This window comes from Rhopalosiphum maidis, chromosome 1 (genome assembly GCF_003676215.2).
Source record: "Rhopalosiphum maidis isolate BTI-1 chromosome 1, ASM367621v3, whole genome shotgun sequence".
In the NCBI taxonomy this organism is placed as follows: Eukaryota; Metazoa; Arthropoda; class Insecta; order Hemiptera; family Aphididae; genus Rhopalosiphum; species Rhopalosiphum maidis.
The window spans coordinates 7498098-7520982 of record NC_040877.1 but is presented as its reverse complement, the minus strand read 5'-3'; the positions used below and the strand labels follow the sequence as shown (position 1 = coordinate 7520982).

Genomic DNA, 22885 nt, shown 5'->3' with positions numbered 1-22885 from the left:
TTTTTTTTTTTAATTCACGACAAAATAAACACAAATACTAATGGAAAAAATACTAGCTCGCTGTCTAAATGACGTTTCCGGAGGAAATGAACGAATTTATTACTGAAACGTGCAGACAGTTTGTACAATAAAAAACGTATTCACAACTTTTTTAAATGTATTAAATATAGTACAGAATAATTATAATTTTTTCAAATTCCAATATTTATTTTATAAAATATGCTTATAATCAATATTACTAAACGCGTCTGATTAAAATATCACAATTTGATACACGTACGTAGATCACAAACCCGTACCTAAATTATATTGTTTCCCAATGACTATCGATACTCGATGTCTCGATAGATATATTTATTTATATGCACCTATTTACGCTGTAATTTGGTTTTTGTAATACAATTTAATTTATTATTAACCACTTATACTATCCAGTTTTTTACTCTCTATCACACGGAAATGCCAAAATTGAATTCAAAAACTTGACAAACTTGTTTATGGGCCGACCCTGTCTACTAAATCACCGGGTAACCCGGTTACTCTACTTTATTCCTTTTCTGATATTATAATGAAATATGAGTTATGCCGGCTTTGCATTTTTTATAACGTCATATATAATTTGAAAATGTTTTCTGTTTCTATTATTGCATACAATTATTCATTTTCCAAATTTAAATGCACAAATTGTATTGTTCGTATTAAGTTAACTTATTTACCCCCTTGTAATATAGGTATGACCGTATATGATACCTATATGCAAACGCAATCGTAGGGGGGTTTTGAGTGTTTAACCCTCCCTCCCCCGAAATGTTTTCCTAAGGTTCGCGCCTGCCTATATGACTTTACTTGAAAAGTATATAGGTCCAAAATTACTATGCAAAATTGTATGTGTTATTATTATAATTTATAGGTACAATTGTTTTTATACTTCATAATTGTAAGAGTATACTGTTTGGAACATTTTTTGATTGTCAATGAAGTACTTATATTTAAACAAAAATATTTTATATCAACTATAATAAATAAGCAATTATTTAACTGATGCCTATATAAATTGTTACAATAAATAATTAATTTAAAATAATCAGCTACATTATTAATAACAGTTTAAATATAAAAAGTTTTTTTGACTGTTCAATTTACTATTCTGTGATAAGTAGGTAACTATTTTATATTATTTTAAGGAAAGGGGAAACTCTAATAATATTTAAATATAAATATCAAGTTTTAATTTAAAATATTTAATTGATCTGTTCTCCATGTTTATCTACTCCTATGCATTTAATTCAAACTTGGAGTTATCGGGGATCTATAGCCGACGGCACAACGTGGTGTACATAAACACACAAATAAAAATTATAATAATAGTAATGATTCGCATCAATTAACTGTGGAAAAATACGCTGTCATACTTTTTTTTTTAATCGCAATTACTTAACAGTAGTTAAATTATATATAGTGAATTTTTTTTTAATTACCTACATAAAAAAATATTTAACAAAATTATTATTTGTTTATAAATACACTTATATTATTATTCTCAATAAAATTCCTAAATATAGTACAACATGATAATATAATATCTAAAATTTAAAACGATTTGAATTCCTTTGCCAAACCAATGGTTATTGTTGTGCGTAATAAAACAATACACAGAGAGTACGTGTATATAATATTACTTTGCCTGATGTATAATATATTAGACATGTAACCAATGTCTTCGGTATTTTTAAGAACTATTGCGAATTTTTAATCCATACGTATGTACATAAGTAAAATATACCACGCAGTGAGGCGTTAATTCTTAAAATTAACAAGACGTATGAACTTAAAATTTGGGATCATGGTTTTCTAATGATCTAGATATTCAATAGGAAGCAATTTTAAAAAAATATGCTTAATGAAGAAGCGCTCACACAAAGATTTTATTTCAGAAAATGTAAATCTAATATTTATTTTGTTTATAATATACATAAGCTAGACTTGTATTTTAAATTTAGTAAAAACCACCCAAATTAATGAGTTAAAAATATATTTAGTGTTAATTCAATGGAGGGAAACAGGATAAATGCATTGTTGTTATTAAAGTTTTACAATCAACATTGTGTAGATCAGATATAATTAATAAAAATATTTCTACTAATCAAAGGTAAGGGCTTAGACGAATGTTTCTTACATAAATCCACAGTTTTTGCCCAATTTTTATAAAACGTTCATCAATAAATTCAACTAGATCCGTAGTGTATAAACTACTTTGTATTACTTATTTTTTTTCTTTTCTACCCATAAATAGTGAATACAGTTAATTCATAAAAAATATTATCATTTTTGTATTTATATATTGTTGCTATTGGTTACACAAAATAAAATAGTTAATTATCACTGGATAAAATGTTAGACCTGCATTTTATATTAGATAAAAACAACCTAAAATAACCATGTTCAAAATCTGTACATTTTATGCTTAACAAATTAAACAGCTGTGATAGAAATACTAACGATAATTTAAGAGTTATGATAATAAATATAAACTGTTCCATGTATAGAACTATGCACAGTGTAGGGTTAAGAAAGGGTAAGTCCATTGATAATTTATTTATCACGGGCAAAAACAACCACAAGTATTAAAATAACATATTATTCAAGCTTAGATATGGTCACAATTTATAATATTTATTTTTTAATTTATAATATATTTCGACAGTTTTAACTAATATTAATAGTAGTATAGATATAAGAGATGAATACGCGAGTAGTTCTAATAAACTTTTATCCGTTGTTCATCAGTTAATCGTGTTTTCTTTTCCCAACACTTTGAAGTAGCAAAATATTATATAAGTTATATATTATTATTAAAGCGAATATTATGAAGTATATCATGCTGCTGTTTGAATTCTTGACTTTATAAATTATTCTGTCTGCAGTCAAGTCTCAATAGTTCAAAAACCTAAATAATTTGAAAAATTTAAAATACACGTCAAATTAAATTTTTATCCATCTTAAAATTAAATTTATAAAGACTCGCTTGTATTAAGTACAACAGTGTTACTTATTTTAAATTACAATTTTATGTTCGTATATATTATACGTCTATTCGGAACACGACGCACTGACAATATTTTCTTCACTCCCAACAAGACTAGTGTAAGTGCTTACCTATTATTCAACTGGTGTCGTATACGAAACATATATACCTAATAAACGCACAAGTGACATTAATTCCCCGTACAAGAGAGCGCGTGCATCGATACCAAATTTTCGGCAAAAAAAAAATAAAAATGCAAGGGACGTAGTTGAACTGAGATGAGTAGATTGATTATAATTTAAAAGGAAATTTGTAAAAAGCACTCTGTTTATTGCGCGAGATAAATGGTTGTCGAATAAACAAACAAAAAAAAACCATACCGATTTGTGTTTAATAGGTGTACGGGAGGAAATATCGTAAATCGGAGAACGGGATTGAACGTCGTAACGGCACCGTCGCCGTCTAATGTATTTTCACTTTTTTTTTCTCGTCATATTATTATAATGTGTCTCCCGGACACGGATAACAATTTATCACCGTTGTATATGCTTTTAACGGAATAGATGATTTCGGAGGGGTGAGAGGGATGGACGATACGAAAATAATATTTATAAACTGTGAATAAAAAACGCGTAATGGTATATGGAAAACGAAGCGAAATATGATCATCATTAAAATATTATATATTATTTTGACGGTACCTATATATTATTACATACAGAGTGATTCGCCAAATATGCTCACCCCTTTTTTCAATAATGTAGTTGTTAATAATCTAGCTGTTGAGATTTTCAAACATACTTAAAAACTATAAATTGTCCAAATTGTTGAGACCTTTCGTGATCTTTTAGGAATGTCGTGTGGAGATATAAACTTTTATTTGTCAAATAAGAGCCACCATTCAAATATTGTAAATAATTTAGTGAAACGTTTTTCTGGAAATGTTGACATATCAAAATCAAAATTCGAACAAGTAGTTTTTAAGTTGTTCAACTCAGTGAACTAAGGATAGTATAGGTCTATGAATCACGATAATGGATTTTGAATATGTGGTCATCATGGTGATTCGAACATTTTATAAATTAATATTAATCTATAAACATTTTTAATTTTTGTTTAAATGGTGATCCTAGTGATAATAAATATTAGATCCAATATTAAGTTTATTCTATATTTTTTATAATCCTTTGTATAAACACTTTAATAACTGAGAATCTACTCATTTAAAATTTAAATTAGGTATATCAACATTAAAAAAAAAAAAATTATCGATTAAATAATTTACTGCAGTAAAAATGAGGGTTCTTATATAGAAAACAGCAGTTAATGTATCACCACGGAGAACCCTCGTTTAGTCTTTAAATATATATTATTTAAAAATCTCCAGAATCTTAATAAATGCACTATTAAGGGAAAAATGGGAGTAATCATTATTTGTGAATCACTCTGTATACGTACGCATACTACACAGCTCGCCGTCATTTCGATGACCGACACACGGAGTGAGTTTTCTGTTTTTGTGTCTAAACGATAATAATAATATAATTATTATACTAACCGTGTTCGCAAAATCGCCAAAAAACAAAACTTCGCGAAACTTAATATTAATAGTGCCTTGGACATTGGACACGATTTATCGAAAAATCCAGTCGCCATACAAGTCATACAACCGTGAATTATGAACGTATGTTGTTGCTAAAACACGATAACAACCTTTAAAACAGCTTGTACGATACCTACCATATAGTTTGGATACTCATAGTATTTTTTTTACGCCACATATTAATAAAACAATCGACACACTTTGGTACAGTTGCTCAGACGATGACCTTTTTAAACTACATTTTTCTTTCTGTTCAATAAATGCGTACAACACATTTTATATTATATTATTATATCGAATATTATAGTAAACCACAAAATAATATTAACACTTTTGTATTTTATAAAAAATGTATAAGCTGTAATACAATATGCAATGTTACGCATGATATTAAATTAGGTACATACAGTTAACAAAATCCTAGGGATTGCAATTGGCCCCTTTAAACACTGCGGACGCCACGGATATAGTAGTGTGTACTATATAGTTGGTATAGTTAGTATACAGTATAATAATATAATAACTTGGTCATTGCTATTATGCTAATTACATTATACTGACTTGCCCCACAGTCATTGAGCTTAAAAAAAAAACTGTGTAAATAATTAGCATAAATTTTCAAAAAAATTTGTAAACTTTTTTAAATATAGCTAAGCGCAACTTCGATAACGAGGAGAAAACGGGTTTTGGTTATAACATATCGACATCGGTAACAGTTGTGCAAATTCGTGTTAATTACGTGCTTATTTTTACTTTAGAAAAATGTTTAAAATATAAATATTTCACTGGGAAGAGAGGCTGGGATAAAGTTACTCCCACATTACTTCATAATATTTTATAAATAGCTCGTATATAAATCGTGAGAATTCTAAAAAATTGTTGTTCACATTCATGTTAATTATCTGCATAGATTTGGTTCTAAAAGTTCTATGGTGGGAACTGAGGAGCACTGTAATACACTTTTTTTTACTAAACACCTATACGCTACTGAATTATCATTTTAATTTTTTGTATGCAAAATATGCTGTATACCATACACAAAAAGTATTTTACGAGCATCAAGCCGTATTCTTTTAGAACGTTTTTTTTTTTTTTTTTTTTGGCGATATCATTATTGACTATTGTTGGTAGTGCCTTTTACAATCCACTTACAAAGGGGATATTGATAAAGCAATTTTTTTACTGCTCAAAAAAATATTTTTTCAATGGATTCTAATGGAAAATACTAACATTAATATTATACTTAAACATAGTTTTTTTTTTTTTTTTTTTAATATTTTTGTTTCTGATAAAGTATTAATATATTTTACCAAACTATTTAACATTATTTATATTTACCACGCGTAAAATATAAAATGTAATATCTGCTTAAATTCTAATTTGTTATACTTCACGGCAAAAGTTTAAAAGTGCAGTAATACAGCACTTATACAATAACATATATATATATTAATAAATAATAATCATAAAACATACAGGTAGATCGTAAATACTAATAATAATAGGTACTATATGTATGCTAATTTATAAGTTATTATACATTTTGTTTAACAACGGTAGGATTTTTGAATTAAGATAAAATCACTAATCAGTACTTACAGATATGGTGTGTCATATTTAACATATGTAGGTACGTGTTAATTTCAGCAGTCAGCACACGCCACACTGTCAATAAGATATATTTAAAAAGCTACTAATTCACAATTTGGTCAATGTCTCATCCATCTTGTATGTATTGTAATGATATACTCACACATCATAATTTATTGTATATTTTATTATTTTATTAAATAAATAACGGTAAAGTTGTCGCGCGCAGATAACCGTCAATAAAAACCAATAATCGCCCTTAGTCACTAATGAGGGAAACGATTTACATTGTTTGGTCACGTAGGAACTCACACGTAGTTGTGACAATGTAGCACAAAACGTGTGATCTATTTCGTGTGCGGCTAGAGACAAGGGATGGCCCAATGAGCATCTCCGTCGTCGGGGAGAAAGCCGATTTCTCTAAGGACGCGGAGGTCTTTGGTGGAGCCGCCTGCGACACTGGCAGGCTTGACCACGTCGTCTTCTCTCATCAGTGCAGACGCACCACCCTTTTGGGTAACGTCTCTCTCCTGAGTGCAGGAGCACTAGTAATTTTAGTAATATTTCTTTTACGAGTGCAGGCGCACCGCTAGAATTAGTAACATCCCTTCAAGAGTGCACGAGCACCAGATACACCCACCAAACCGGAGACTGACTGCCAGCGACAACTGGACCATTTTCACTCCAACGAAATACTTCAGTGTAGTTTTTTTATTAGGATCCGTGTGATTAACCCATTCTAGTTTTGTTAAGATAACTACAGGTTAACGAGTTCAACAGCGAATAAGGTATGGTGCATGAGCATCATTTTATTTCCGTTAATTTGTGTAAATCTGCTTTTCTACATTTAATTACTACAGTGTATTTGATCATATTCTCGAATCACAATCTCGAGAGCCCTCCGACCATTAGGAGGAAGTTAATAGCGTAATTTTAAATAATTTTAATGTTTACATCTGATAGGTGGCTTTATTCTCCAGCAATTATAAGTGTAGGGAAGAAGGTTCCACAGATCCGACATTTATTCAAGGCTCGTGTCCCTTGTATCCGTCTCTTTAGAATAAACATTAACTCATACCATAGCTACTTATTTTATTTTTAATTTATTTTATTTTTGCGTTACTACAGTATGCGCGTGCAATTGTTACGACCAACCCAATTTGACGCAGACGTTTGGTGGATAATATAAAAATCAGATCATATCGAAGTAATTTATTGTTTACGTGTGAATATATCGCAAAATACAAAAAACGAACCGAAATAATTATTTGACTTGCAATACCGTCTCAGTCGAACGGGCGTAACAGGTTACAAAATCGTCAACTCGTGTGTAAAATATAATATTTATCAATTAGTTTTGGATTGAACATTGAAAATCACTATCCATTAATGGTTAACCTAATTCTCTGTTTTTCCGTGAATATTTTAATTTATAAATCACAGCATACAGCCGAATACGTGTCAATAGATACATGTATTCATGTTAAGGTATAGTCCGCCAAAATACACCACTGTTGTGATTAGTGGTGTCATCACAGGAAGATGTACCAAGCAGTAAGCACGCTGAAGATATATTTCATGATCGATCATGATTAGTGTTTAAAATTTTCAAAATAATAAAATCATCGTCGCAAAAAGTAGCGACTTTCAATCGGATCACTCTGGTGGTTTTATTTAATTCCGTCGTATTATAATGCCTGAAACGCAATTAAGATTTTTATATTCTATTATTTGGCATAATATGATTACTGCAGCAGTGTAAATAATAAATAATAATTTAATATTAATTATTAATAAATGTTTTCAACGCTCCGTGGCAAAAAGGAATGTTGGATATTTTCATTCCGAGTGACAAACAACCGTAGTAAAATTATATACCTCTATAGGTAAATAAATATCGTTTTATATATTATTATTATTATTAGTATACACCGTGTACAGATTTATTATTCAAACCTCATTAGATATCAATGCGTCATACGATATATAGATACTCGAGTCTGTAATACTAGAATATTATATTTATTATAAAGTGTTACCTGCGTAAATCGTGCGAATATACTTATGATAATACTTGATAATTTTTTTTTTTCCGACAAATATTTCGATATTTTAGTAAATATTATGTTCTGTCGATGCTTCTGTAAAGCTCCTCAATCCGATGTATTATATAAGTTTATTTTGTTTATCATGTCTTAAATGTGTATGATGAAGTTCGAGGCCTCGGTATGTAAATTTGAGGCCTATCAGGGGTACACCGGTAGTATAGCGGTGCTGGCCACCACGTCACTCCACAACAATAATTAGTTGCACCTATTAAATTTAGCGGGATAAGCCTCAAAGAATTCATAATGACCTCAAACCGAAAAATATATCAATATAATAATCATAAATCAAAATGTCCAATTTGCGATTATTATTCCAATGTTATTATTAGACATTATATAGTTATTACACACATATAACTATATATATACAAAATTTGTATTCGTACCAAAATTAAAAAAACATATCTATTATATGACGTGTTATAGGTATAGACTATATAACTAATAAACACGTATTTTTTCGTCTGCAAATCACTGTCAGTAAACAATAACATACTATTATTTATTATATAATATTACATGTTATTTAAATTCTCTACGTGCGTATAGGTATCTACCTATATCAGTTATTCCGTGCGTTCGTTTATGCGTACCTATATATAATAATATTTATGGATGTGAAATGGTTTTATTTTTATTTTGTTAAGACTTCGTTTCTACTAAATTCCTTTTATTAGCAATTCAATGCTCGTACCGTGGCATGCAATGGAGTATGGGCAGGTAGGTGTACAACCTGTGTACAAGTATTGGCCCTCGTTTTCAAAAATATTTACAGATAATATATTTTATATCGTGCCAAAATAAAATAAATAGTAGTTATGCCCGTATACCCATCCTATAAACAGTATAAACTATTAAATATGTAGGTAGCTACTTAATAAAATCAAAACAGGTGCAATGTGTACTATGCTGTATGAGTACCTATAACAACTAATAAGTAGCCAACGTAGGTATATCTATTGATAATTCGTTTGTATTGTTAGGTACCTGTTACTACTGTTATATAATATAGTAAGTGATGTAGATATTAGATATTATTATTGCTTAGATAGTTAGGTGTTGTTATTTGACAGTTGTGTCAATATTAAAACTTGAAGGTAGAATAGGTACAAATAATTTACAATAATGTATTATACCTAATTGATGACTGATGACTGTAAAAACGGGAAAATGTATAACATATAAATATGTAATATTATATCATGTTATATGTACATCATACATTCATATTATACATGAGTACATGAGTATTCAAATATATACTTAAAATATTGAAAAACTCAAAAACACTGTATTGCTCACTAGTTTATTCGGGGATCGAATATGGAGCCCTAACCAAGTTGATCTAAGTCAACGTTTGAGGGGTAATGTTCAATTGTATTACTTTTTAAGACGCTTAGACACCTATCATATAAGTTTGGATTAAACGTTTCAGTTGATGACTTACTTATCACTCGAACTCGGATTGCACCCCTTACATCTTGTAAATTCAATGATGTATCATTTATTTATAAACTACTAAATAATAAAATGAATAGTCCTAAAATACTTGAAAAATAAACTAACATGTTCCGCTTTTAACACTCATTTTACGACTACATTTTTATGTAAGTACCTAAAGTAGAGTCTCCGTTCTTACTCATCGTGTAGGTTTAATAAGCCTCTAAAGTCTAAGTCATATGTATAAAGGGAATACAACAGCCTTGCTTTTGACGTTAATTTTAATAACGAATTTAAACTTTGCTATTTGTGTGTTGTGTCTAGATTTTGGATAAATAACTGCAGTGTTAAATTTAATTTTAATATTCTAAAGTAATAAAATTTTTCTTTTCTTTTGTATCATTTTATGTACTCTCCTTTTCCGAATGGTCGTTAACTAATTAAATAAATGAAAGTTTATTGTTACTATTGTTAATCATAAAATAGGTAGTTGAAATATTTAAAACACAAAACCTTCGTGTCCGTCTCACTGCAGTTTATTTCAATATTATTCTTACAAAGAACACACCGAATAATTATTCTTCTTTTCTTAAACCATCGTCGTCTAAATTTATCATAAAAATATATTTACGCATTTGGCATAATATAATCGTGCAAAATGTTACGTTTGATGTTAAGATCGCTGCGGCCTCGATGCAGACCTTTTCAAAAGAACCGTCAAATGGCCAATCCACAAGTCATGAAGAGCCACCAATTTATTACTAGACCATATATAGTTAGGTATATTTCGAACATCACCGAGATAACGCCTGGCGTTATTTGACATTAGATAGTGATACAGTCGATCCGGCCGAACTTCCGTGCATATTATCCTTCACCTGCAGTCGTTTTGGCCAATTATGCAGGTTCAGAAATAAGATGTTATATTTCAATGATGAACGCGGCAGTGATGGAGCCAACTGTAAAAGTTGACAGCCGTTCGTTGTCACTCTCGTCATCGACGCTGCAAGTTTTCGTATAACCAAATAAAGGTGTGGCCTAACCGGATGTGTCGAGCCGTGAGATCGTAGACTGTACAGTATACCTATACTGCGTCACAGCTGTAGATCCATTCTTCCAAGTTCCAAATACAGTATATAGGTACATGTGTACAACTGTACAAGAGTACTTCAAGTACCTGCTTATACACAACTAAAATCTTCGCAGTGCTACTGTAACTTAACCAAAGCTATGGCGACGACCGGCCCGCATTATATGTACACAGAACTTATTACCTATAGTATAGTGCAGGTCTATATACGTTTTCTCTAACGCACTGTATCATTATCATCACCGTTACGAGTTAGTCCAGCCGTTATAAAGGGTCGGATTAGTCAGATTATTTATAAAATCGTCCGCGACAATAATACTCGTGCAAGTGCTAGTGCTACTGCTGCGTAATATTGTAGGACGTGACGAAAAATAGAAATGCAAATCGTTGCGCGTGTCTACATAATCTATTTACTCATAAAGGGTGCCTATGTAAATAAATGTGCATTGAGCAGTATATATACTATATACATATATATATATAATATATTTATGTATACGGGTGAGACTAAAGAGAGAAAAGGGAGAACGAATATGGGCTGAAAATGAAATATTCGTCCAGAAAAAACTAACCTCTGACGGGTAAAAATGGTAAAATATGTATATAAATGTTATTATAGTCTTATCACATGATACAAATAGGTGACACGCGGACGAGCGATTTTAATTAATTTTACGTATGAGAGAACAAAACGATTATTTAGAATTCATATTATTATTGTGCAATAATAATATGATACAACGACAACGGTAAACGCATTAGCGAGCGTACATAATATATATATTTTATGTGTTATAATAATTAACACTAAAATACTAATTGTTAGTAACTGTAAAGCCGTAGTTTGGATTTTTATGGCTGTAAAAAAAATATTTATTTTTTTTTCTAATTTCAATTCATTAATACAATTTTTTTTTTTAGCTAAATTTTATGATTTTTAACTTGTACTGTTTCTAGACAGACAATTTGTTTGGAAACAGATCAAAATTAAATTTGTTGTGAACATTTTACGAGATTTTGTGAAATGTATATTACTTATTTACCTTATCTACTTTTAAACATTTCAAACTACCCACCTATATAAATTTCGAATCACAAATATAATGTAGATTTAAAAAAAGTATACTTGTTTTAAAATCCTAGAAAAGAAAAAAATATTCACTTTTCAGCTATTTTACTGGTTTCATACTTGTAAACATTTTATAAAAATAACCACCATTAGGTATCTTTAAGCTAATAATTATCAAAACGTTGCTTTTTTTTTAAAGAACATTATTAAATAATTAGAACCACATTATGATTATTACTTTAATGCTTAGATAGGTACGCACAATATTTATACTTTTTGGACTGTTGTGTACAAAGGAAGATTTTACCATACAATAGTTTTTCCCATTGCTTTTTTCACAGAAGGATGGCAGTGCCTCACTCTTAAAGTAAATATGTCTGTAATATTAAATAATATAACACAAAACTAACATTTAAAAATATAATATTTTTATTTTTTTAAATAATACTAAATCTTGAATAATAATTCATATTATTTTAAATAAAGAGGTAATTTTTCTAGAAAATTGGGGACTGGAGAAGATTCTAAGTTTCATTAAAAGTTTTAGATTAATTATGTATTTAAATTCTCATTTTTTTAATATTTGAGTTCTCTGTATAACTGAATTATGTACGCAAGTTGACTACCACTATTTTTAAAAAATTTTAAGGCTGTCATAACTGTTCACTCCATAATTACACAGGTATGCAGAATTTAATATGCCATTTGATTTATACTGTAGGTCTAATCTATTTTTCGTGATTACTTTATGAATTTAATAAAATAAAAATATTTTTAAATAAATTTCCTAAACAAAATAATTTATGCGATAGGTAATGAAAAATTCATAAAAATGTTTCGACTTAGTCAAGTGCCTAATAAAAACAAAATATTTGTAAATTAATATTATATCAAAGTTAAGAATAAAGCTTAATTATTATTACATAATTTAAAATCACTCTACTTCAACCACTTGTAAATTAACTACAGTAAAATTGACTTAAAAAATTTTAAATCAAATAAAAAGAACATTTTAGGTTCTAAACACAGATAATATTTTTAACACAAGTAAGACTGATCAAGTAGAACATATATTTAAATTTTTAAAAAATGTTTGCAGCTTCAACAGCTTTTACACAACTATACATTAATACAAAACAAATTGCTACAAAAACATAAATAATTGAACAATATAATTTAGAATGTTTTTTAAACATCATTCTTGTACGTATATTCTCTATGTTTAAGTATATACCGATTATTAAAAATAACACAACAGCTATTGTTTTTTTTCTTTGAATATAAATAATGAGGTATTTATTAGTATTTGATTCCTCCTAGCTTAGTTGTTTAAAAGATGCTTAGCTTTTCATTGTAAGAAATAGTTAATTTCCAGCTTGTGGGTTGCGGAAATTCTTTCCTGCGTATTTGGCATTGCTGCCCAATTCTTCTTCGATACGAAGTATTTGGTTGTATTTAGCGAGACGTTCAGAACGGCAAGGAGCTCCAGTCTTAATCTGCAATTATTATTAATTCATTAACTAAGATGTGAGAAATATAAATTGAATAGATAGCATTAATTCAGGTTCCAACAGTATTATAACTTTTGTGATTATTTAAAAACTTACTTGTCCAGTACTTAATCCAACAACTAAGTCCGCAATGAACGTATCTTCAGTTTCACCTGAACGATGAGATACCATGGTACCCCATCCATTCTTCTTAGCCAACAAATGTGCATCAATAGATTCTGTAACTGTACCAATCTGGTTAACTTTAAGCAATAAACAATTGCAAGCTTTCTTTTCTACAGCTTCAGCAATTCGTGTTGGATTGGTCACAGTTAAATCATCACCAACAATCTATAACACCCAAAAATTAAAATATATTTAATATTGTAAGATAATTCAATATTATAAAACCCAATCATTTACACACATCACACAAACGATACGTTTATTGGTTATTATTAAACTTAAAGGAAACAACAATTTCTGGAAGTTGATAGAAGTTTCTTTTTGATATTCAAAATTTTAAATAAGTTATAAGTGTGTAACATATTACTGCAATTTAAAAATATTCATAGTTTGTTTAAAATACAAAAATAATATAAAAAAACACTTTAAATCAACTTCAGGGAAATGTTAAGTAGAAATTTAATAATAGGTTAATTTACTAAAGTAAAAAAATGAATGAAGCTAAACGAGGACTGCTGAATACATTTTTCTTATGATATACACTTCTAAGACAATGACAGTATATTTCAGTAAAATGTCCTGCTTAGCATTTCTTAGAATTGAGATCTGATATTATTCAAGTTAACTTATTTAATGACAAATATACCTGGATATTAGTAGATGCGGTGAGTGTGGTCCATGCCTCCCAGTGGTCTTGGTCGAATGGATCCTCAATGGAAACCATTGGGAACTCCTTAATGAATTCTTTGTACAATTCGGTCAAAGCTTCAGTAGATATAATTTGGCTTTTGTCTTTGGTGTCAGACTTATTTTTAAAATCTAAGTCATACTTTCCGTCACTACAAATTATAATAGTTATTCAAGTTATAAACATCATAATATATGCAACTTAAAAAATAATAAAAAAAAAATTAAATCAAATGAAATATCTTACACGTAGAATTCAGAAGCAGCAACATCCATTCCAATTTCAACTTTTCCTTTGTATCCAGCCTTTTCAATAGCTGTTTCAATTAAACGCAAACCTTCTTTGTTTTCAAGTATGTTGGGAGCAAAACCACCTTCATCACCAACAGCTGTAGCGTCCAATCCAAATTTAGCCTTAATAACATTTTTAAGGTTGTGGTAAACTTCGGATCCAATTTTCATCGCCTCGGTAAATGAACTAGCACCTATTTATAAAGAATTGTTTAGTTAAATGCAAAAACTAAAATTTGTATGATTTCCAGCAGTTATTAAACATTTTTTTTTAAAATGAACCACAACATTATAAGAATCAGCTTTTTAATTAGTGAGTTATGTAATAATACATTAATTAAGTTATTCAAACATAATATGATATCAAAATATATTATTCATATTTAAAATTGTAGACAGTATACAAAATTGTTATTCAAACACAAAGATGAAGACTTTTATTATTATTCAACCATTACTCACATTATTCATTAAATAAATAGTATACACAAGTATTTATTAATCGCCACTTCACTTAAGAAACAACCGCTTCACTCATAATTTGACGCTTCCAGGGAAGAAAGTTGTAAACGACATTTTGGCCGAAAATGAGTTAATAAGATTTTGGGGTAAACACCATGATTCTCTATCAATAGAGCCAACGATTATATCCATACAATTTTTTTACGTATTACTATCGATTTTTAAATATTTTACGTAAACGCCATTATCAGGTATGTAGTTATATTCAGCGTAAACGACTATTAAATATGTCGTTTACGCTTTTTTTTTTGTACCTGTCAATATAATGTTGTTATGATATTGAGAAATAATGGACGTAAGCCCCATATTATTGTTAATAAGCTAATTTCTACAACGATTATCAGTAAATTTTATAGTTGTAAGTAGAATACACTAGAAACATGATCAATTAATAGATTGATACACAAATTATATTTGTAAGTGATATTCCTATAATAGTGGTCACCAACTGGCGGACTGTGGTTCACATCCGGACCGCGGTTACTTATTTTACGAACCCTTATCCGCAGGGTAAATTTTAAAATATTTATAATATAAATAAATACAAATTATAAGTGTGTCACATAAAATTTATAATATGAAAAAAAAATTAAATTAATCTGTATTGAACAAATGCATAAATAAATCAATATAAATACTAATTAAAAAAATATATATTTATTAATGTGTGTAAATTACTAATACTGCATGTTAGGGGACTGCAGCTAGTATGGTAAGTTTCAAAACGGACCTCTATATAAATTAGTTGGTGACCTCTGTCCTATAGAATAGAAAAATGTATTGTATTCATATTTCGGCTCTCCTATAAAATTAGAAAAATGTCGTTTACGACCTTCTTCTCTGGAAGTGTCAATATTTTGGTCAAATAAAGTTGTTACAACACAAATCTACATATGAAAATATATACAAATTTATTGACAAACCACCAGGATGACAAGCAAAACCAGGACAACTTGTGTTGAAGAGGTAACCAACAATATGTGATTCTACACTCGACAACAACCTACCAGCCATAACCCTAGGAACAAGGCCCAAGCGAAGACAGCCAAAGCATTTCGCCTAGTGTAAGTACCGCTTTAAAGTTAACTACTATTTTACTTGACATTTTGTGCATGGTTTTCTCAAATTTCAGATAAAGTTAACATGCTAATTGAAAAAATGATAACACAGCATATCTTCATATAAATTAAATTGTGTCAAATATTTATAAACAAAGATAGGTGGTTTTTCTTCTTGAGTGATAATATGTAATTTCAGTAGTGGACAAAAATATTAAAAACAGTGTATGAACAAAAATTAGGAACATGTGGTTCAATTTAAAAAAAAAATATTTTAATTAATTAACAAGTTTAGTTAACTGAAACAATAAACTTAGATGATCAGTATTTATATTAGTACTTAATATTTTAATCTATTACCAGTAGGCAAAATCATAAATTCTTGCATGGCCAATTTATTTCCAGCATGAGAACCACCATTGATAACATTGAAAGCTGGAACAGGCAAAATAATTTCTTTGTTTCCAGCTAAATCAGCAATGTGCCTAAAAATGTCAGTTGTTAATAAATTATGACTAATTTTTAATACAATTTTTATAAAATAATTACTTATAAAGAGGAACGCCTTTCTTGAATGCGCCAGCTTTAGCTACAGCTAATGAAACTCCCAAAATAGCATTGGCACCAAGTTTAGATTTATTTGGAGTTCCATCCAATTTTAACATAATATCATCAATTGCTCTTTGTTCAGTGACAATGAGACCCTATTGAAAACATAAATAATAATAAAATATGTTATTATATCTGTTATCTTAATAACAAAATTTAAATATTTTATAAATTGAGAGGTGATGAATAATGAATTCACAATGAGTTTTTTTTCAATAAGACTTTATACTGGACAAAAAATGTTATGAGATTTCAAATTAGATTTAGATTATACCACAGAATAATTATACATGGCAATATTTAAAGAAAATTTCAAAATAAACGAGAAAAACAAAATTACAAAAAAACAGAAATATTTACACAAAACCAGTTTTCAATGAAATTAATTTGTAATAATTAAAAACTAATAACTAATACCTGAAGAGAAACAAGCAATTTTCATGAAATATTTATGTTGCTCTTTTCTAGCCATGATAAAATTTTTAAAAATATTTTATATTAGCTATCAATAGGTATTTAATTTTTTTTAGTTTTTATAATACTTATGAGTTACAAATAATAACATTTTTGTTTGTGAATAGAAATATAAAAAATTAAACAAGGTTCTTAAAAATGTTTAATGCAGTAAGTCCCAAACCTTATTAATTATATGTTATTCTTATTATTATTATTACGAGATCACAGATAAAAATATTAACTATACCCAGATTATATTTATACTCTATTCAAAATAAAAACATACTTGCATGAGACCAGTTTTTGTTGTCTACCACCTTCACCCCCCCATGAATACCATCTGTATGTATGGTGTGTTGTGAAACCATGTTCCTGTGCACTAGTACTAGTAGACCACCAGGGTACAATCTCATTCTGAATAGAGTATACACATACCTTATTTTTATATTTTTTTTCCAATTAAAATAATTGCATTTTAAATAAAATAATATTTCTTTGTGAAAAACACATTAAAACTATCGACTCAGCTTTGATGAAGATGACTAAAATATTAGTTAAATAATTAAATAATTTTTAATTACCGCTTTAATAAGAGCAGGTGCAATGATGTTGTTTATGTTGTTTACAGCAGTATTTACTCCTTTTCCAAGATAATTGGCCTTATCGTTATCACGAAGTTCTAATGCTTCATAGATACCAGTACTAGCACCAGATGGTACTGCTGCACGGAAAACTGGACCATTGTCAATGGTTAAGTCAACCTATTTATTAAATAAATCATAAAATATGTCCAATTTGATAATAGAATTATAAAAAAAAATACTTACTTCTACAGTAGGGTTACCCCTTGAGTCGAAAATGGAACGAGCTACAATCTTTGTAATAGGCATGATTTTGTTACAAGGAGAACAGTTGATGTTTGAAGTCTGCAAGTGTCTGCAAGTATAATAATTAAATGAATGGTTAATAACTGATAAAATATTGTTAGATAGGTTTGGCTGATAATCAAATATATATATTTATATGGCAATGTCAGAATGAGGTTACGGTCAAATTGCTCTACACTGGTATAAATATAATATTAATCATTGATAAAAAAAGTGAATAATATAATTTTAGTTTCAATTTAGTTACCTTTAAATTGAAAGTTGTAAAAACATAAAGCAATAAGCATTGAAATAGATACTTATATTTAATTAAATAATAATATACAATGTGGCTCTAAAGATTAACTTTATTAAGTAGATAAATATAATAATCTTAAGTAGGTAACCAAAGAAAATAAATAAAGGATTACCATTTAGGAAAGGAAACATACAAACCTAGAAATCATTAATTTTAAATCAGGATGCTGTTTGAGGTTCAATAGATATTTACAAAAAGGTACCATCATAAAAATATTTTTGAATTTTGAAGACCTATAAGTATAATAATACCTATAATTAACAAAATACATTTATATTTAAAAGGATTAAAAACACAATTTAATTCTAATAATATACATAAGTAAGAATAGGTATATTTTATATTATAAGCATATTGCATATTTGAGAATAATTTAGTACTCAATATTTAGGTATAAAGTATTTTTATATGTTATTTTAGACTTAATAAAATATACTTAATACATTTGAAGTTATAAATGACAAAGCACTTTCAAAGGAAATTACGAGAGATAAGGCAATAATCTAAAGGTAACATTAACCTGAAATGATTTTAGTTCAAATAAATAGATTTTAATTAATTATATGATAGTAGATAATCTGAACATTTGATATGTTGGTACTCATATAAACATCTAATAATTTGACTTTAATACTACTGATATAGTAATCTATATACTGAATAATATCGTAATTCATTAGTAATTACTAATAAATAATAATAATATAAAAGTATTATAAGATTTTGCAAAGTAAAAAAATATTAATGAACATTATGCTAAATTAAAATTAATTAAACATAGCTTATCCATTTTCATTAATAATTAAAGAAAATGTATTACAGTAAAACCTCTATAAGACGGAATCGCTTGGGACCATGCAATTTTTCTGTGTTAACAAGGGTTTCTGTTTTGAAGGGGTTCAAAAAAATGAGATTTGAAAAAAAGCACCAAAGGTTTACGTTTTACCGAAGTTTTGTCTAATCGAGATTCTACTGTATTAATATACATAATTAAGCACTATCTTATGTTGTAATCCTCTATACAAAAAAATATAGTATTGACAAAAAAAATAATAAAAATTTAGAACCATATGGTGTCCAATTAATATATCCAATAAATATTTAGATACAAACTTATTTAAAAATTATCTAATGATTAATGCAAATTTATATTATTCATTCAAATAATACCTTATATTTAAGTAGGTTTATTTATTATTACTAATTGGTAATCACCATGTAAAATGAAAACTAAAATATTTTAATACAACTATATAAACATATATATTTTGGCAGTTAATGAAAATCAAAAATATAAACTACATGAATAATTCAAGGTTATGTCTATTAACCTTGAATCGCCCTTTTCACTACCTAGAAATATATCTACTACTTAATATAATTAGATCAATTAGTTAAACAATATAAACTTAAAAATATCAGTATAATATATAAATATAATATAGTAAATAAATAAGGCTTAAACTTTGACCAAAAATAGCTTAAAAAGACATAGAACTATATTATAATAAAATATCAATATGATAAACAATAGATTTCTGACATACTTAAACTCTATTACAATACAAATACATAATATAATATAGGCTGGATATAAGAATACCTATCAACTATGCATTGAAGTATACATATCTATCTCATAAAGGTACTAGAAGTATCTTTATAAACAATAGACACTTCAACATAGTTGAAATCATTACTTTAATGACTAATAATTTAACCAACACTAATACACCCTGTAAGGACATACCATGATAATCTCTATTGTGATCAATTAATTACTTACATATTATATCTATGCACATGACATAAAAAAAAAAAATTGTTTCTAGAATAAGTGATATTTTTAATTGTTTAGTGTCATGAGAATGGTATTATACTAGATAATAGCCAGAGACCGTGGATTTTAGATTTTAGTATGGATATAAACAAAGGAAGTTCTAGACACCACAATGATTGGGTTCGTAAACAGACATGGATATGGCACTATGCAGATTACTATTCAAGATCATTGAAATAAGTTTTGTGGCACAAGTCCAAGTTATGGCTAACTGACATCCCCAAGGACGTACTTTAACAATATTATTGATCAAACAGTAGAAACATACATTTTTAAATATTTTTAATACATTTTACAATCTGTTCAATATTTATCAGTAAGTCTAGATCATAGATAAATATACAATATACATGTATGGTCTACATGACAAAATATGTTGGTAGAACAAATCAAGTCTCAATAGACGGGTACTGTAAATAACAGTAAATTTATCAAACAGTTCGGACGCGATTGTAGAAGCGAATAAGCGATAATAAATTAAGAATTAAGAGTAGTCCTAATAATATTATCGGTCTCATATTAAATTGTTTGTATACTTACATGCAATGAACAACGATGTGACGGTGGAGCTTCGTCGGAAGGAAATGAATAATGATCTGGCGGGTGGCGATGGCGGATGAGGAACGACGACGGATATCGATCGGCGGTCACCGGTAAACGGGAATGGCCAATGGGAATGAAGTTTAGGACGACGACGTGAACTAGTGATACGGCGACCGCGCAACCGCATCAGCTGCTGCACCGTTGCAGCGTCGCCGCCACCCCTTGACGTAGTCAAGTCGGATTGCCGGATTCGAGTATTTGACCTTAATCGACCTTTGTCGAGACGTGAAGGTCGAATGCGTCTTCGCCTCTTCGGAAGACGACAGTGTGCCCGCGCGCCGAAACGTCAAATTTCTTGGTAACCGTGGTTGTGGTATACTGCTGCTAAAACCGAGGAATAGGCAGTTCTTCTCCTGACTCTTGAGATAATATTATCTGGACTGATTCTGGAATCTAGACGCATCACGGATGTTGTGTGTACGTTGTTCGTGACCTCAAACTTCTATACTACTATAGTATTATATAACTACAGAAGTCCATGTCCGTGACATACTAATTATTAAATAATAATTACTTTAAATATTAGATACTAACCGGCATCGTCGCTGCAGCATAGCTACATGTTGAGAAAATACCACTTGATTATTTTATAATCTGTAAAATCGTGATAATCAACTAACAAGTGTTTTGAAAGACCTTGTTACTAATTGTTAGTTTTTAAAATATTTTACTGGTGTTTTTTTTATAATAAATAACAAAATTCCAAAAAGGTTTTGTGCCAGGATCTAAAACTGGTTATGTCAGTAATTATAACTGGAAAATATGATTAGCCAACTTTGTTTGGGTATACTAAAGGTTTGAGTATTTTTTTATTCTTAATAAATAATAGATACATTTTGACTTCAAAGAAAAAAAAATGCGATTTGTTTGAGTATGTACACATTATTTGTTTGGCATCTTTGACAGAATGACAAACCAAGATGAATCATAATGTGTATACCTTTTATAGATAATATAATATATTATTATCTATGACATATACAAACCTGTATAGCTATACCTAATCAAAATTAAACATTTATTTATTTTATTACAGAAAATTATTTTGTGTAATATCAAGCTAACTAATAAATTAGTTATTAAATTTAATATTATCTAAACATACTTATGACAAAACATGTTAAAAAATGAATTTTCAATTATGGAATAAATTTATTTTCTGATATATACATTTATTTATTAAAAAAAAAATTCTTTGACTTAAGTGTAAAGTATTTAATTATTTTAATTCAGCAACATGAAAATGTGTACAATAAAATATAAGTGTAATTATTGTTACAATGTTAAAATAGTAAATCTAGAGGTTTTGAACAACAATATTCCACGTTATATCAAAATGTTAACTGCAAAAGAATAAAAGAATATGTCTGAGCATTACACTTCAATGACTAAAACATGACATATAGCTAAAGAAGTTATAGAAAAATTAGAAAGGACTACTCCAGTTCTAAGAAAGGAGGCTGTTCCTAAAATTTTTCCAATTGTTTTAACTAAATCAATAAAAAATACAGAAAAAAAATTAAAAATTGATATAGAATAGTAATATATTAACCGATAACCAATAAGATATTTAAATAAATAAAAGTAAAATAGTATAAAACATCAATCATCAGCAACTATACATGACATATGTTATATCAACTGTTTACTTCAAATAATTAAATCATTTAAGTACATTGAATTTTCATTTTTTTATATTCAAAATCAAACATTCAAGAAGTTATAAGTGTAATATATCAACTATATAAACAAACTCAGTCACTCAGATCTTGTTAGTTGTTATACAATTAAAAGTAACTTTTATTTATTAAATTTTTCTTCATAAAAATCTTAATAATATATATTAATACTACGTATGTTAATTGAATTTCAACAGTAAAAAAGGGGTAAATTTTCATTTGTACATTATTTTTAATTTAAATAAATTCCCTAATCCATTTTACTTAATTAGAGTAGGTATTATTTATTGAGTATTTAAATATATACAACATCATCTTGTATGTCAAAAATGTATAATTTGTTAGGACATTGTA

The 22885-nt window shown here is 28.4% G+C and overlaps 1 protein-coding gene across 2 annotated transcripts; it reads right to left on the bottom strand.

Moving 5' to 3' along the window:
• Positions 1-12973: 12973 nt before the first annotated feature.
• Positions 12974-20945, bottom strand: LOC113555687 (enolase). 2 transcript variants are annotated; one of them, XM_026960209.1, is made up of 9 exons: positions 20790-20945; positions 18052-18160; positions 17806-17985; positions 16709-16863; positions 16520-16644; positions 14536-14773; positions 14248-14440; positions 13533-13766; positions 12974-13421 (listed from the first exon to the last, which is right to left on the bottom strand). In XM_026960209.1, exons 2-9 carry the CDS (start codon positions 18112-18114, stop codon positions 13290-13292), a joined length of 1320 nt encoding a protein of 439 aa, XP_026816010.1. In that variant the 5' UTR covers positions 18115-18160; positions 20790-20945; the 3' UTR covers positions 12974-13289. The 2 variants fall into 2 exon arrangements, with proteins under 2 accessions (XP_026816010.1, XP_026816002.1); XM_026960201.1 differs by lacking the exon at positions 20790-20945 and adding an exon at positions 18547-18571.
• Between the last annotated feature and the right edge of the window lie 1940 nt (positions 20946-22885).